Consider the following 13,446-nt stretch of genomic DNA (forward strand, 5'->3'; position numbering starts at 1 on the left):
CAATCCCAGCCTCAAATGGGTGGTTGGTGGGTGCTTTGGTATGGTCTTCCCCTTCCACTTCCACTTGGTTTGTTTTCAGTACTCTAGGGTTCTCCTTATCTTCCAGGTGGCTCGAGCATGGCATGTAGATGTGGCCAGCTTTTTGCTGGAGCACGGAGCAGACGTGGACAAGAAGGACAACTACGGACGGACAGCTCTTCATGTGGCTGCGGCTGTCGACTACCCCGAGATGGTGAACCTGCTCATTGAAGGAGGCGGTAGGGATTAAGGATTTAGTGTATGAATGTGGGTGGTTGGCGAGCGCTCTGGTATGATTTCAGTGTTGTTTTTGTCAGAAGTTCAGTTTATACTAGAAATTGTGTGAATGCCTGAACTGATACTAAGTCTGTTGAGATGTATTAGCATACCCCTATGCATGCCTATGTGTTTATGTAAATTTTTTTCCTTTTTCTATCTATACCTATAATTCGTTCTTGTGCTGTTGCAATGTTTTAGAATAGCTTGTCAGTTAAGTTTACTTACCTACTCTCTGCATATACTGTCAGGTACATGAGGCGGAGAGTGGGTGGTTGGCGGGTGCTCTGATGTGGTTTGCTCCTTTTTTCCTATCAAACGTCTGTCGTCCTTATCTCCCCTCCTTCTTTTTTTGTGTATGTTACTCTCTTGTAACACATAATCTATTCTTCGGCACTTATATGACCTTATTCTGTTGCAAGTGCCGTAAAAATCTTACTGAAACTGAGACGGAGAGCAGTCGATGCCACACTTGCCTGTTCCTGGCCACGTTCTTCAGTCTCGGCATATCCAGGCTCTGGGTGATTGCCTCATCCCTAATTGTGCCCCTGTAACTTCCAGTTGGTCTACCTCGTCTTCTTTTTCCAGTTGGTCTCCAGTACCAAGTCTGATAGGGCAATCTCGTCTTCGGCATTCTTAAAACATGTCCTAAATATATCCCATTTTCCCCTTTTTATGGTCGTGTTGATATCTTCAGTTAAAATATGGAATTACTTACAGTAGAGTCTGCATAAACTGAAATCTGCGGATTTGTCGATGTGCTGGTGTGGTTTACCCCTTTCTTATCAAATGTCTATCGTCTTTCTCTCTCTCCCTGTCTTTCTTTGTATGTTACTCCCCAGTAGTAACACCTCTAATTTTTGGCACTTAAAAAAAGTAAAGTGGTTCCCGCGTCCGATCTAGACATTGGGGATTGCCTTGTTAGTGAGACAACTTCCTGGGCCTTCGGCATTTTGTGGTAGTGGTAGGGTGGCCACTTCCTTTCCACACCGCCTTTACTTCCCCAACTCAAAGTCGGGTACCCATTACTGCTGGGTGGGCAGGAAGGGTAGAAAATTATCCACGTCCAAACCGAGGCTCGAACCTGGACTTTCCGCTTCGGAGATGAACGCACTAACCACTCCACCACCTCACTTTGGCATTTACATGTATAACCTATTTGCGTTGCAGGTGCTGCAAAACCCTTACCAAAATTGAACATTGACTTTTTTTCTCTACAGCTGATAAAGAAGCAAGAACCACGGAAGAATACCAAACCCCGGTCTTCTATGCTGCCAAAAATGACGCTTGCCAGTCCCTGAAAGCCCTGATCAAACAGGGCTGTCTGTACATGAAGGAGAAGGACTACAAAGGACGTACTCCCATTCATGTTGCTGCTGAACTAGGTCAGAGAGCAATGCAATGCATTTATGTGATATTTGGTTTGATGGTCGGAAATGTAAGGGTTTTTTGTTGGGGGTGGGGGGGGGGGGGTTTTGGGGGGGGATGTCTTTAACTCTTTGAACCCTATCGGACGCTGTGTCCAGTACTAGTGACAATTGTTTCGTTTTATTTAGTGTTTATTTTTGCTTGTTTTTCGGAACTATTCCCAAACCAATTTTTTATTAATGACTAAACCTTTTTTTCACTATTTAGAAGTTGGAGACAAGCTTTTGGGGTTATAATGAGACATAGTGCACTAGGTTTAGGTGACTAGAAAAAACTCGGGGAAACGGTAGAAAAAATTCAGGGCTTAAAGAGTTAATTTTAAAGTTTTACAGCACTCGCAACTGCATAAGGACATAGGGATGCATAGAACAGAAGTCGTTTGTTTTCACGTCAGTTCATAGCATGGCTTGGTTTTACTTTGCGAGGCAAAATGGTGGAAATATCTAAATATATTTTGTAAAAATGTATTTTTGAAAGCAGCACTTTACATAGTTTACCGAGGAATGTTAGGACGTTTTTTTATTGGGTTGAAGGAGAACCAAGCTGGGCAAGGAGATAAGTGATCAGGTTGTAACTTAATGCCCACATACTGTAGGATTGAACAAAGTTGACTTGGTGTGTTTTATTTTAAAAACATTTCTTCTATTTTAGCATAATTAGATCATTAGAGTGCTCAGATTGAAAATAATAATCTAAATCTTGTTGATGGGAGCGTACAACATTTACAATAAAATCCCAATAAAACTTGGAAATAATAGCTTTTCTCCCCTGAGTTACAGAAAAGGCAAAGTGAAATCAATGTAAAAAGATAATAAAGATTATGGAAGTATATATGCAGTTCAATTGAAAAAATAGAATGATCATGATACAACATGTTTTTGTTATTGCTTTTTTACAGTTCAGTTCAACTGAAAAAATAAAATGATGATGATATAACATATTGTTGTTATTGTGTGTTTACAGATCGCAGTGAAACTGCTCGGATTTTGTTGGAGCTGAATGCACCGGTGTGGATTCCTGACAACGAAGGAATAAGAGCCATCACGTGGATGATCAATAAGATGCCCCCAGTTGTAAGTCTATTGTTGTTGTAAATTTGACTTCTTCTTGAAAAAGGAAGGGATTCGTCTAATGAAGTTTCTGTTTATAAATTGGCAAACAAAGGAAACACTCTGAAATGATGAAGTATTGTTGAAGAGAAAAAATGTATCTGTATAGTAGCTGAGTAGTGCTTTTAGTTCTTTTTTCTTCCATACGTTAATACATTGTACAGCATCGAGAAAGCAATTGAAAAGGAAATTCTGAAGCAGCTATAGTCGTGGCCTTTTAAATAAATTCACTGCTGATCTAAATGTTTCTTATTTGAATACCCAGTGCCCAAGATCTGGAATGCTTTACGAATTACTTTAAGAGAGATCAAATCTTTTGATTCATTCAAATGTCAGCTGAAGTCGTTTCTGTTTTTAAATTAATAAGATGAATATTTTGAGAGATTTTCTTTTAGTCAGAATACAACGTTTTATGGTACTGTTGTATGTTGTACTGTATTGTAAAGCGCTCAGAGCCTGTGTACTTTAATCTCGGTTGAGTGCTATATAAATGTCATTTATTATTATTATTATTATTATTTTTCATAGATAACTGTGGCAATGTTTTAAATTACTGGATGTTAAGGCAGTCTTTCTGCTTTGCAGGCCAATGAAGCTCTGAACCAGTTCCACCTGACGGACAGGCCAAACAGAAAACAGTATTTCTATCTCAACTTTTTGGTGCGAGATAAAGGTAAGCTTCGTGCTATGTCTCTTTGTCTCTTTCTAGATTGTAAAGGTTTCCAACCTTGACTGATGTATTGTCGAGAAATTGATCAAGGGATGGGAGTTTCCGTCAGTATAGGTTGGCATTTTTGGTATGAATCAGAGATAGCAGGTTCGACAGTAGTTTTTTAAGCCTCCTTTTATTATAATCTTTCTTTTTTTTAAACCTTGTTTAAATTCAAAGTTTTTGGATGGTACCACAGCGTAGAAATGATTTAGTAGAGCTCTGTGAAGACTGAACAATGAATTGATGCAAAAGTTGTGTTTAGATCAGACCGCAACGAATTTTTTTAATGATTAAAAGATAACGATCTTTTTACTTTTTTATCCTCACAGAAAAAGATCCAGATGGAAAAGCGCAAACTCCAGTGAGTTATCTTGATTTGACATTTATTTTGAATTTTAGAAATCTTTTGATGAATGTTTTTAACCTTTACAATTTTTTCATCTGACTTTTCATGCCTTTAGGTCTTTTCTTATGTAAGGAAATATTATTGTTTATTCATTAGTGAGATGTGAATGCATTGCATTTCCTTTCTTTGCCTCTTTCTTCTCTTCCTTTCTGTCTTTATAGAAATTTGTGATATGTGAGCTATGACTGTTCTGATGATGTTTTTTTCCTTTTTTTTTTTTTTTTGGTATTGAAGGAAAGACTCAGGGTTGTTAACGCGTATTCTGGTGTTGTTTGCTCCTTCTTTCCTATCGAGCATCTATCATCCTTATCTCTCCTTCTTCTTTTTTGTGTTTGTTACTCCCTTAAACCACCTCTAATCTTCGGAAATTTAATGACCTAATTGTTTTGCAAGTGCCATAAAATGCCTACTAAAGCAAAAAAGAAGAGAACACTGTTTAATAAAGTGTATTCATCTGCCAGCTTACAGCTAGGTTGTTATTTATATTTTCAAAAGTGAATTTTTTCTCAAAATTTTTAGATCTGGAGATTCTTTTTTTTTTCTAGTACATTGTCATATATTCAGTAATTCTATGTTTGCTCACTTCTCAATCTGAATAGTGTTTGCTGTCCTGTAAAATTTTGAGCATTTGAAGAGGTGCAGACACTCTAACTTGAATATGAACTTTTTGTCCTTTCCAAAGCTTGTCAACATTGTACTCAATCATCAATATAGCCTGATATCAAATGAAGCTATTCAACGCCTTATTTCTGTGAAATGGGAGAAGTTTGGAAGGTATCAAAATTCTCAATTTCAAATAAACAAAGAACCCTTCTGCAGTGAAAAAAGTTCACATATGTTTGAATTTTCTGGTGGGTGAAGTCATTTGCACAATAATGTTTTGTGCTGTTGATTGTGCACAACATTTCATTTCAAATGCAGTTTTGGAGGCAAACTCTTATAAATTAATGTTGAAATCAGATGGATTTGGACTCTTGAACCTAAAAAAAAGTATCAGCTTATTTCAATACGTACATTATTGTATTCATAGACACGTTTGTACACAATTTATTATGGTTGTAGTTGGTTCTTCCTTTGAGTGTACGGTCTTAATTATTGTCCTAGATGACCATAACCATTGTCAAGGAGAAAAGTGGTTGTCTTAAACAGGTGAATGTCTTGGACAGTGTCTTAATGATATTTAAAAAAGGGAAAGTGGGAAAGAATCATTTGTACAGCTCAGGTACTTTCTTTGATACGTGGCCATATGAGTGGGTTCGACTTATGGAATGATTCATGAATGAAATGATTGTTACTTTGCTCTACGGACATGTATAAGGGAAGTTGAGTTAAATTTGGTTTTACTAAAACTCCACCTTTGGACTATTTGAAGGAAAGGAAATAAGAGTATCACATAAAATTCCCGCACCTGCAGATGCTAAATTTCATCATTCAAAAAGAAGAATGAGGGAGAGAAGAAGGCACGAATGAACACTTCTTTACACGCACTTTTCTATTTTTGTCTTTTGCGTTGTCTTTTTGAGACATTGTGTGACACTTGTGTCCGTTAACCCTCTAATGATCATATCATTATTTGCTGGCGAGTGACAGGTCAGGCCTGTACTAGCTTTATTTTTTTGACGTCTTGAAACTGATTTTAGATTCTGGCTGCTCGGTATATGCATGCGATACAATTAGAAGAAGATTCCAGTCTTTGTTTAGAATACCCTTAACAAAGTCTCTGTCTCAGCTTTTGTAATATCCTGTCGTTACTGTGGGTGGTTGGCGGGTGCTCTGGTGTGGTTTGCTCCTTCTTTCCTATAAAAAATCTATCGTCTCTATCTCCCCTCCTTTTTTAAAATGTTTGTTACTCTCTTGTAACACTTCTAATCTTCGGCTCTTATATGACCTTTTTGTGTTGCAAGTGCCGTAAAACTGTTACTAAAACTAAAACGAAGTCCATCCTATGTTTTGCTTCCAGACAGCACCAGCTGACTGTCTGTTCCATGCAGCTGGTTTGATCTTTTTGGGTTTTTTTTGTAGTGCTGAAAGGGTTAATATGATTCTGTTCAAGACCAAAATGAAAAGACGCGTCTTAAACCTGCACACTCACAGATTATGTAACATCTCCACGATGTGTTGTTGTGGTCAATGCTCCAGTTAGAGATACCTGTTGCTGTTGTTGTTTATCCATTCCTAGCTGTAGTCAGAGTTTTACGGCACTTGCAACACAAATAGGTCATATAAGTGCCAGAGTCGAATAGAGGTCGAGTTACTACTATAGAAAGTTGCATACATACACACACAAAAAAGAAGGGGGTAAGATGAGCACGACGGATATTTGATAGGAAAGGAGGAGCACACCACACTAGAGCACTCACCACCCACCCACCCACCCACCCACATTGTTCGTCCATTGTCTAGTTTTTTTAGTAGAGGTTTTACGGCGCTCGCAACTGCATAAAGTCATATATGAGCACCAGAAGATTAGAGGTGTTGCAAGAGAGTGACAAACATAGAAAAGAAGAAGGGGAGATAAAGACAATAGATGTTTGATAGGAAAGAAGAAGCAAACCACACCAGAGCACTCACCACCCACCCAGCCTTATTGTTCGTCCTTTGTTGTCAACGGAGACTATAGATCGTCACTCAGAGCAGAGAGGTGTACATGTAGTAAAGTTCGTGCGTCTTTGTGTCCAGCGGTGACTAACAGTATTGTTGTAACTAATAAAACCGACACCTGTTCCCACCTTGTTTGTTTTCATTCACACAGCTCCATGTTGTGGTGGGCTTCCGCCAGTACGACCTTATAATGCACTCAGTTTTCATTCGCTTGAGTCAAGTCATGTGGCAGAGGTTTGGCAGGTATTAGAAACGGAATATTGTGCTTGTTTTTGCTTTCTGTGTCAAACGTAATGATAGTGATAAAATTCTTTTTAGTGAATGTAATTAAGACAGATTTAATAAATACATATACATACATACAAAAATGCTTTGAAATTTAATGATTGAAACTGCAACTAAGATGAGCTCCCTTCAGTTTTTCTTTCTCCTAAAGTAACTGTATCAAAGTTTTGTAACCTTCATGAAATTCTTATTGAGCTATGTTAAACATACACAAAGAAATGTTTAAACATACACAAAGAAATGTTTAAACATACACAAAGAAATGTAAGATTAGCTGTCTGAAAACTACTTTCAATCAATAAAAAAAGATAAATGGTTTTGTAAATCAATGGAGGTGTTGTTGAAAAAAGTATATAATACTGCGCATGGCATAAACAGTGTGCCTGGTTGGTTCCATTTGTTGAAAAAATTGTCCTGAAAATTTTATTTGCAAGCTGGCATGTTGTCATATACTTTATGATATAATATAATCTGTGAATTGAAATGTTCATAATTTCTCATACTATTGTTATAGTTATAGTGCTCTCAGTGAATACTTTCCCCTCTCTTTGCTGCCTGCTTTTAGGTTCTGGGCCCTGTTCAACCTGGGTCTGAACTTTCTCTACATCTTGATGTGGACGGTCATTGGAATGGTGGTGGAGTACGACCAGCGGCACATCTACACCATGCCGGAGGATGTGTGGAGGATCGTTTTGTTTGTATGTGATACTTTTTGGTCGGTTGTCATAGCATTAGATGTTTTACACCTCCATCAATACCCTTTAGATTATTTGGTCGCTTTTAAGCACAAAGGGGGCTATCCCAAAAAATGCTGGTTTGAGAAAATCGAAGGTAAAGTTTTTGCCCCTTGTTCAGTTTTTTTAAAAGACAAGGAAAGTTTTCTCTATAACCAAACAAATATACACACCAATGAAACCAAACTTCTCCTATAGATAGGGCAATGCCCACTTTTGGTGTAGGTCAAGATTTCTGGAAACCCCCGACATCTGGGTGAGCCAGCTTGTCCTTAACACTTTGCAGTCACTTGGTGCAATAATACGCTGGTGAAAATTATCCGTTCCGGTCATCTACTTGGTCAGGCCCGAGAAGTTTGTTGCAGTCATTCTCCTGGCTGGGTGACCGGGTGGGGTATTTTATACTTCTGGCTGTGTGGCTGCAAAGTGTTAAATAATAAATAAAATAAATAAATTACACTTTTATTTGTCCCAGAAGGGCGCTTTGTTTTACAATGGCAAACATACATACATAAATACATAATTATAAATACGTACATACATAAATACATACATGCATAAATACATACATAAATACACACTATTACACAAATACAGAACAGTTTACAAACAATGCCACTGTCGGTCGCCATTGTGCAGCGCCCTGTAATTTGAGCTAGGGTTGTCGTGTCTTGCTCAAGGACACACCCCAGTGACCACCCTTCTGATCCCCGTGTCACCGACACTTGCTTGACATTGCTTGAGTCAAAACTCACTACTCACTTAGCCACTGGAGCCCCCATTTAGGAGGTAGACTTCTTAGACCCTGCCTGTCAGAGCGGGCCAATCTGGGCTGAGAGGGGTACGATGTACCAGCAGATGGGTGGAGACACTTGATACAAACAATAACCCCTCCCCCCCCCTCAACCACCCCACTTGAGAATTGAATTCATGTCTTCTAAGTGGGATAGCTAGCATAACACCGAACCACTACATCACAGATGCCAGTGAATGTTGTTTGACCAGCTCAAAGTGTATTGCTGGCTCAAGTCAAGGGGCTAGTGACAGATATTTTGAAGTTACTAATGTACATTAAAAAAAACAACTACTGATTGTTAATGACAGAACAGATACTTAATTCATAAGTGTGGTTTTCAATCCATGGTGTACCTGTTTTTCTCCAATTTTATCATGAGTAGAGAAAAATTCAAGTTGAATCGTGTACGCTTTGCAACATGGTAGGCCTCTATGAAAATTTTAAAATTTTAGAATAGAAATTTTACCTATGATTTTTATCTTATGCAACATCTTTTGTCTTTATGAACATAGACATCTCTATATGGATATCGTTTTACTTTTCAGCTGGTTGCAGTGCTCTTCACCTTCTATCAGATATTTGAGGAGGTCATGGACTTCATCAGGTCACAGAGGGTGCACAGCGTGAGTAAAAATAACATTTATAACATTTCTCATTTCTTCTACCTGTCCCCGTCGTTTTTTGCAAGAAAAATTATGAAATTATGCAAACTGAGCCCAAAAATGTGAAATTATACGATTCTGTTAATTTTAACACAGAATGATAAAGGAAAATAATCAGAAATTATGCACACAAAAAAGATCAAATTTTGCTAAATTATGCGGGTTGCATAAAATCAGAGGGACAGTTCTACCAACGCTTAACACTTTGCCGCCTCATCTCGCCAATTAGCGATGTTTACCACCCAGTTTCTTTGGATTTTCCCCAAAATATGATAGCAAAGTGTTAATCCTGTAGTCAACTTTTGGAGGTCTAATGGAGGCCACAAATCTCTCTTTCTCTATCTTTTTTTTTTAGCAATGTGACCAGCAATGTTACCGTTATGAAGTTGATGTGGTTGTCTTTTGAGGAGATTTGAAAGTAATGTTGCAAATGCGTGAAGAGATTTGAAAGTAATGTTGCAAATGCGTGAAGAGATTTGAAAGTAATGTTGCAAGTGCATGTGGGGTCCAACAAATGTTACATCCTTTTCTTTGTTCAGCACACCATCTATCTTCATTAACAAAAATAACCATGACAACAATAACAACAGCAACAGCAACAGCAGCAATAACAGCAACTTTTCCTCATTGAATGTCATTTCATATTGGCTATTAAAAATTTTTTTAAAAACATAAATGAAGAAATTTGATTACGAATTATCTTGTTTTATTTTCCATACAGGAGTTTGAGAAAAAGCGTGTCGCAGAAATTGAAAGAGACTTGAAATTTTGTCACCCGAGATGGCCAGGGGAAGAGAAATATCTCAGAGAAGAAATTGAAGCCATTGAAGATTTGAAACCAAAGTATTTCAGTGACATGTGGTAAGTACAATAGAACTTAAGATAGTACAGTACTTTTCTTTACTTCTTTAACTCTTGAAGTATAGATAGATAGATAGATAGATAGATAGATAGATAGATAGATAGATAGATAGATAGATAGATAGATAGATAGATAGATAGATAGATAGATAGATAGATAGATATAGATAGATAAATAGATAGATAGATACATAGATAGATAGATACATAGATATAGATAGATAGATAGATAGATAGATAGATATAGATAGATAGATAGATAGATAGATATATATATATAAAACTTCCTTTAGATATGGAACTTTTTTGGGGGGAGGGGGGGGGGGGTTTGTGTAGGAATTACTTCTAAACACAGAGGCGCTTCATATGTTTAATGCATTTTCTCTTCTTTCCGTTCCGTAAGTTGTTTTCTGTACATCTGTCCTACTTTCTCTCTTTAGTTAACAATCATTCAGTTAACAATCATTCAGTTAACAATCATTCAGTTAACAATCATTATTGTGATAATGTATCTGCTTCTCTTTACTTATTCTCAAGCTCAGACCGAAACTGTGTTAGTTGTTTGTCCTTTAATATTGCTCCGTCATCTTGCTCTTTCTGGGTTTACTTTTCTCTACTTCTGTAACTCTTGAAGACTATAACAGTTCTGTTTTATGCTTTCCTGGTCACATATATCGTCGCTTTTAAGAACAAGGGGGCTATCCCGATAAATGCTGTTTTGAGAAAATCGAGGTTAAAGTTTTTGCCCCTTGTTCAGTTTCTTTAAAAGACAAGGAGAGTTTTCTCTATAACAAAACAAGTATACACAACAATGAAACCAAACTTCTCCTATTGGTAGGGCAATGCGCACTTTTGCTGTAGGTCAAGATTTCTGGAAGCCCACGAAATCTGGGTTAGCCCGCCTGTCCTTAAAAGCGACCAATTTTGACCTCATATAAAAACTGTATAGTTCAGTAAATTATTTATCTTGCAAATGCCTAGGACCCGCTCGATCTGATCCGCAGGAACATATTCGACTGGCTGTGCTATATCCTCCTGACTGTGTGCATTGTGACTCACATCGCTGACGTGATCGCTCACTCTGAGACTCTGGCGCGCCTGCACATCAGGATCATGTCCATCACCATCATCCTGCTGTGGCTGAGGCTCATGAAGAATGCCAGGGCTTTTGCCTTGCTAGGTAAAGCGTTACGCTGTTAAATTCTGCTTTTACGTTGCTAGGTAAAGTGCTAAGCTGTTAACTCTTTATCTGCTCGGATCCACACATGCGTCGTGCTGTATTTCACTGAACTGCTTGGGGCCGCACACACCGTAATTGCATTCTAGGGTGTGATAAAATGTGAATGCGAAGCTTTCTGATGGGAAGTCATGATTTTATGTTTCCCCAACTTTTGTGTGAAGAAAAATTTATGGATGTGTTTATGATTGCGTAACATAAAAGGATATATAAATTTCCCAACAAAATGCACATTTTATAAAAGTTCATTCATTTCCGGACATTTTGGTGTGTGCTACAACTATATTTCAGCGTATTTGATCTGGATATAGCTTTTCTTGTGTAACACCCTTGACCAGAATTTTTATCAAGGGGAAAAACCCCAACAAAATCTGTTCAAAACCACAAGCATATACAGAGTTAAGTTTTGTTTGACGAAACTGTTCTTTTTTTAAAAATCCGAGCAGAAACATGTCAACCATTATTGCAGATGTACGATACTTCAGATTTGGCACTTGTTAATGATGAAGAGATGATGATGATGATGATGATGAAGATGTTGTGGATTTACAGCGACCAATTTCAGTGTAGTCTTTCCTGGAATTCAGTTGAGCTGTTGTTGGACCAGGAATTACTTCATCCTTACAAAAAGAAGTTGGCTGAGTAGCAGTCAAGTTTTGTTTCATTTTCAAAGGGTTTTGCTTTCTGTCAAAAGTTTTGTTGTTTTGAATATCAAGAACAAGTCAGGTTAGATGTGCTTGTCTTTATTCAACTTTTTATAATTGCAGGTCCTTTCATTGTCATGCTGGGTCACATGCTGAAGGATTGTGCCAGGTTTTTGTTCCTGTACATGGAGTTTTATATTCCCTATCGTAAGTTTATGTGGGTGTTTCCCTCTATATTCCCTATCGTAAGTTTATGTGGGTGTTTCCTTCCTAAACTTTCTGTCAGTGGGTGGTTGGCGGGTGCTCTGGTGTGGTTTGCTCCTTCTTTCCTATCAAACATCTATCGTCCTTATCTCTCCTCCTTCTGTTTTATGTTTGTTACTCTCTTGTACACCCCCTAATCTTCGACACTTATATGACCTTATTGTGTTGCAAGTGCCGTAAAACACTTATTAAAACTAAACTAAACTTGCCGTCATAAATGTACATGTACTTGTGTTTCTGTTCTCTATGCTCACTGAAATTACAAGTTCACAGTGAAAGTGTTGTGTTTCAGTGGACTAAAAGATTTATCAGATCCCCCCCCCCCCCCATCTATTCATTTAACCCATTATTGATTTAACCCTTATGAGCCTGTGATTCTGACGATGATGTGAATGTTAGTAATATATGACTCAGGAGCCTGGGCAGAGGGGCACAGTAGCCTCAGGAGATCAGGGCTCAAAGGGTTAAAACTTGAAGTTTATGATCTGGTGAAATTACGTTTAAATGATAACCAGTCTGTGACATGTTGTGTAGATAAGCCTGGAGCATTTCTAGATTCATTTTTTTTTCTTCTTTTTGAAAAATATTTTTAGGTATAGCTGAAAAGCACTTCAACAAATCACTCGCATGATGGTGATGATGATGATATTCGTAATTTACTTTATTTAATTGAGTGTGAGCTGACCGCCTTGCATTTATCAAGGTACAGCATCAAGAATGGATGAAATAGTGACTGCATTTGGTGGAAAAAAAGGTGTGTTTTTTTTCTTTGTTAAAATCACAGTAAAACATGTTTTATCTAAAATTCCATAATTATGTTTCTTATTGTCTTTCGAATAAAGGCAGTGCATTAATTAACAATTGCTATTTTTTGTATCAGTGGCAGCTTTTTGGATGATCTTTGGGGGGACGAAAAAAGCTCGTGACAACTCTGGAGAGGAAGTCAGTGTTGATGGATATCAGTTCTTCGGCCAGCTCTTCTTCAGCATGTTGCGTCTCACTCTTGTGGATGAATACGACTATGACGTAAGTCTCAACTTAAGCTTGATGGCATAGTGAGAAAAATTGAGAATTTCATTGAGGCTTCAGACTGAAAAAGTTATGCACATCTTTGATGTGAAAGGAGAAAATTTTTAAGAAGAAAATTTTTTTGTCGCTATTCAGATTCGAACCCATGACCTAGTGAATGAGAGGCGAACATCTTAACCTCTAGACCATGAGAGCCCCCCCTTCCCCTCGCTTTTTTTGACTTTATAATGCTGTTGACATTTTTAATCGATAGTTTTGTGCAAATTGCCTTGCTGTGTTTTGCTCTGTTTTCATTTTTCAATACATAGATAAGTAGAAAAATGGATACATTTATGAATGAATGGATGGATTGGTTTGTGAACAGACTGATGGACTGATGAATTT

The 13,446-nt window shown here is 37.7% G+C and overlaps 1 protein-coding gene across 7 annotated transcripts in view; it reads left to right on the forward strand.

The window, feature by feature from the left end:
* Positions 1 to 13,446, forward strand: part of LOC101851051 (transient receptor potential cation channel subfamily V member 1) — a 40,204-nt gene that overhangs the window by 13,282 nt on the left and 13,476 nt on the right. For all 7 annotated transcript variants that reach the window (XM_035970594.1, XM_035970592.1, XM_005101630.3 and 4 more), the window contains 12 exons: positions 107 to 257; positions 1,515 to 1,679; positions 2,686 to 2,795; positions 3,417 to 3,504; positions 3,873 to 3,904; positions 6,702 to 6,793; positions 7,401 to 7,533; positions 8,911 to 8,988; positions 9,749 to 9,888; positions 10,893 to 11,068; positions 11,893 to 11,976; positions 12,914 to 13,059. In XM_035970594.1, coding sequence (XP_035826487.1) covers positions 107 to 257; positions 1,515 to 1,679; positions 2,686 to 2,795; positions 3,417 to 3,504; positions 3,873 to 3,904; positions 6,702 to 6,793; positions 7,401 to 7,533; positions 8,911 to 8,988; positions 9,749 to 9,888; positions 10,893 to 11,068; positions 11,893 to 11,976; positions 12,914 to 13,059 — 1,395 coding nt within the window. The remainder of the gene's footprint in view (positions 1 to 106; positions 258 to 1,514; positions 1,680 to 2,685; positions 2,796 to 3,416; positions 3,505 to 3,872; positions 3,905 to 6,701; positions 6,794 to 7,400; positions 7,534 to 8,910; positions 8,989 to 9,748; positions 9,889 to 10,892; positions 11,069 to 11,892; positions 11,977 to 12,913; positions 13,060 to 13,446) is intronic.

This window comes from Aplysia californica, unplaced genomic scaffold, assembly GCF_000002075.1.
Source record: "Aplysia californica isolate F4 #8 unplaced genomic scaffold, AplCal3.0 scaffold00292, whole genome shotgun sequence".
NCBI classification, from domain to species: domain Eukaryota; kingdom Metazoa; phylum Mollusca; class Gastropoda; order Aplysiida; family Aplysiidae; genus Aplysia; species Aplysia californica.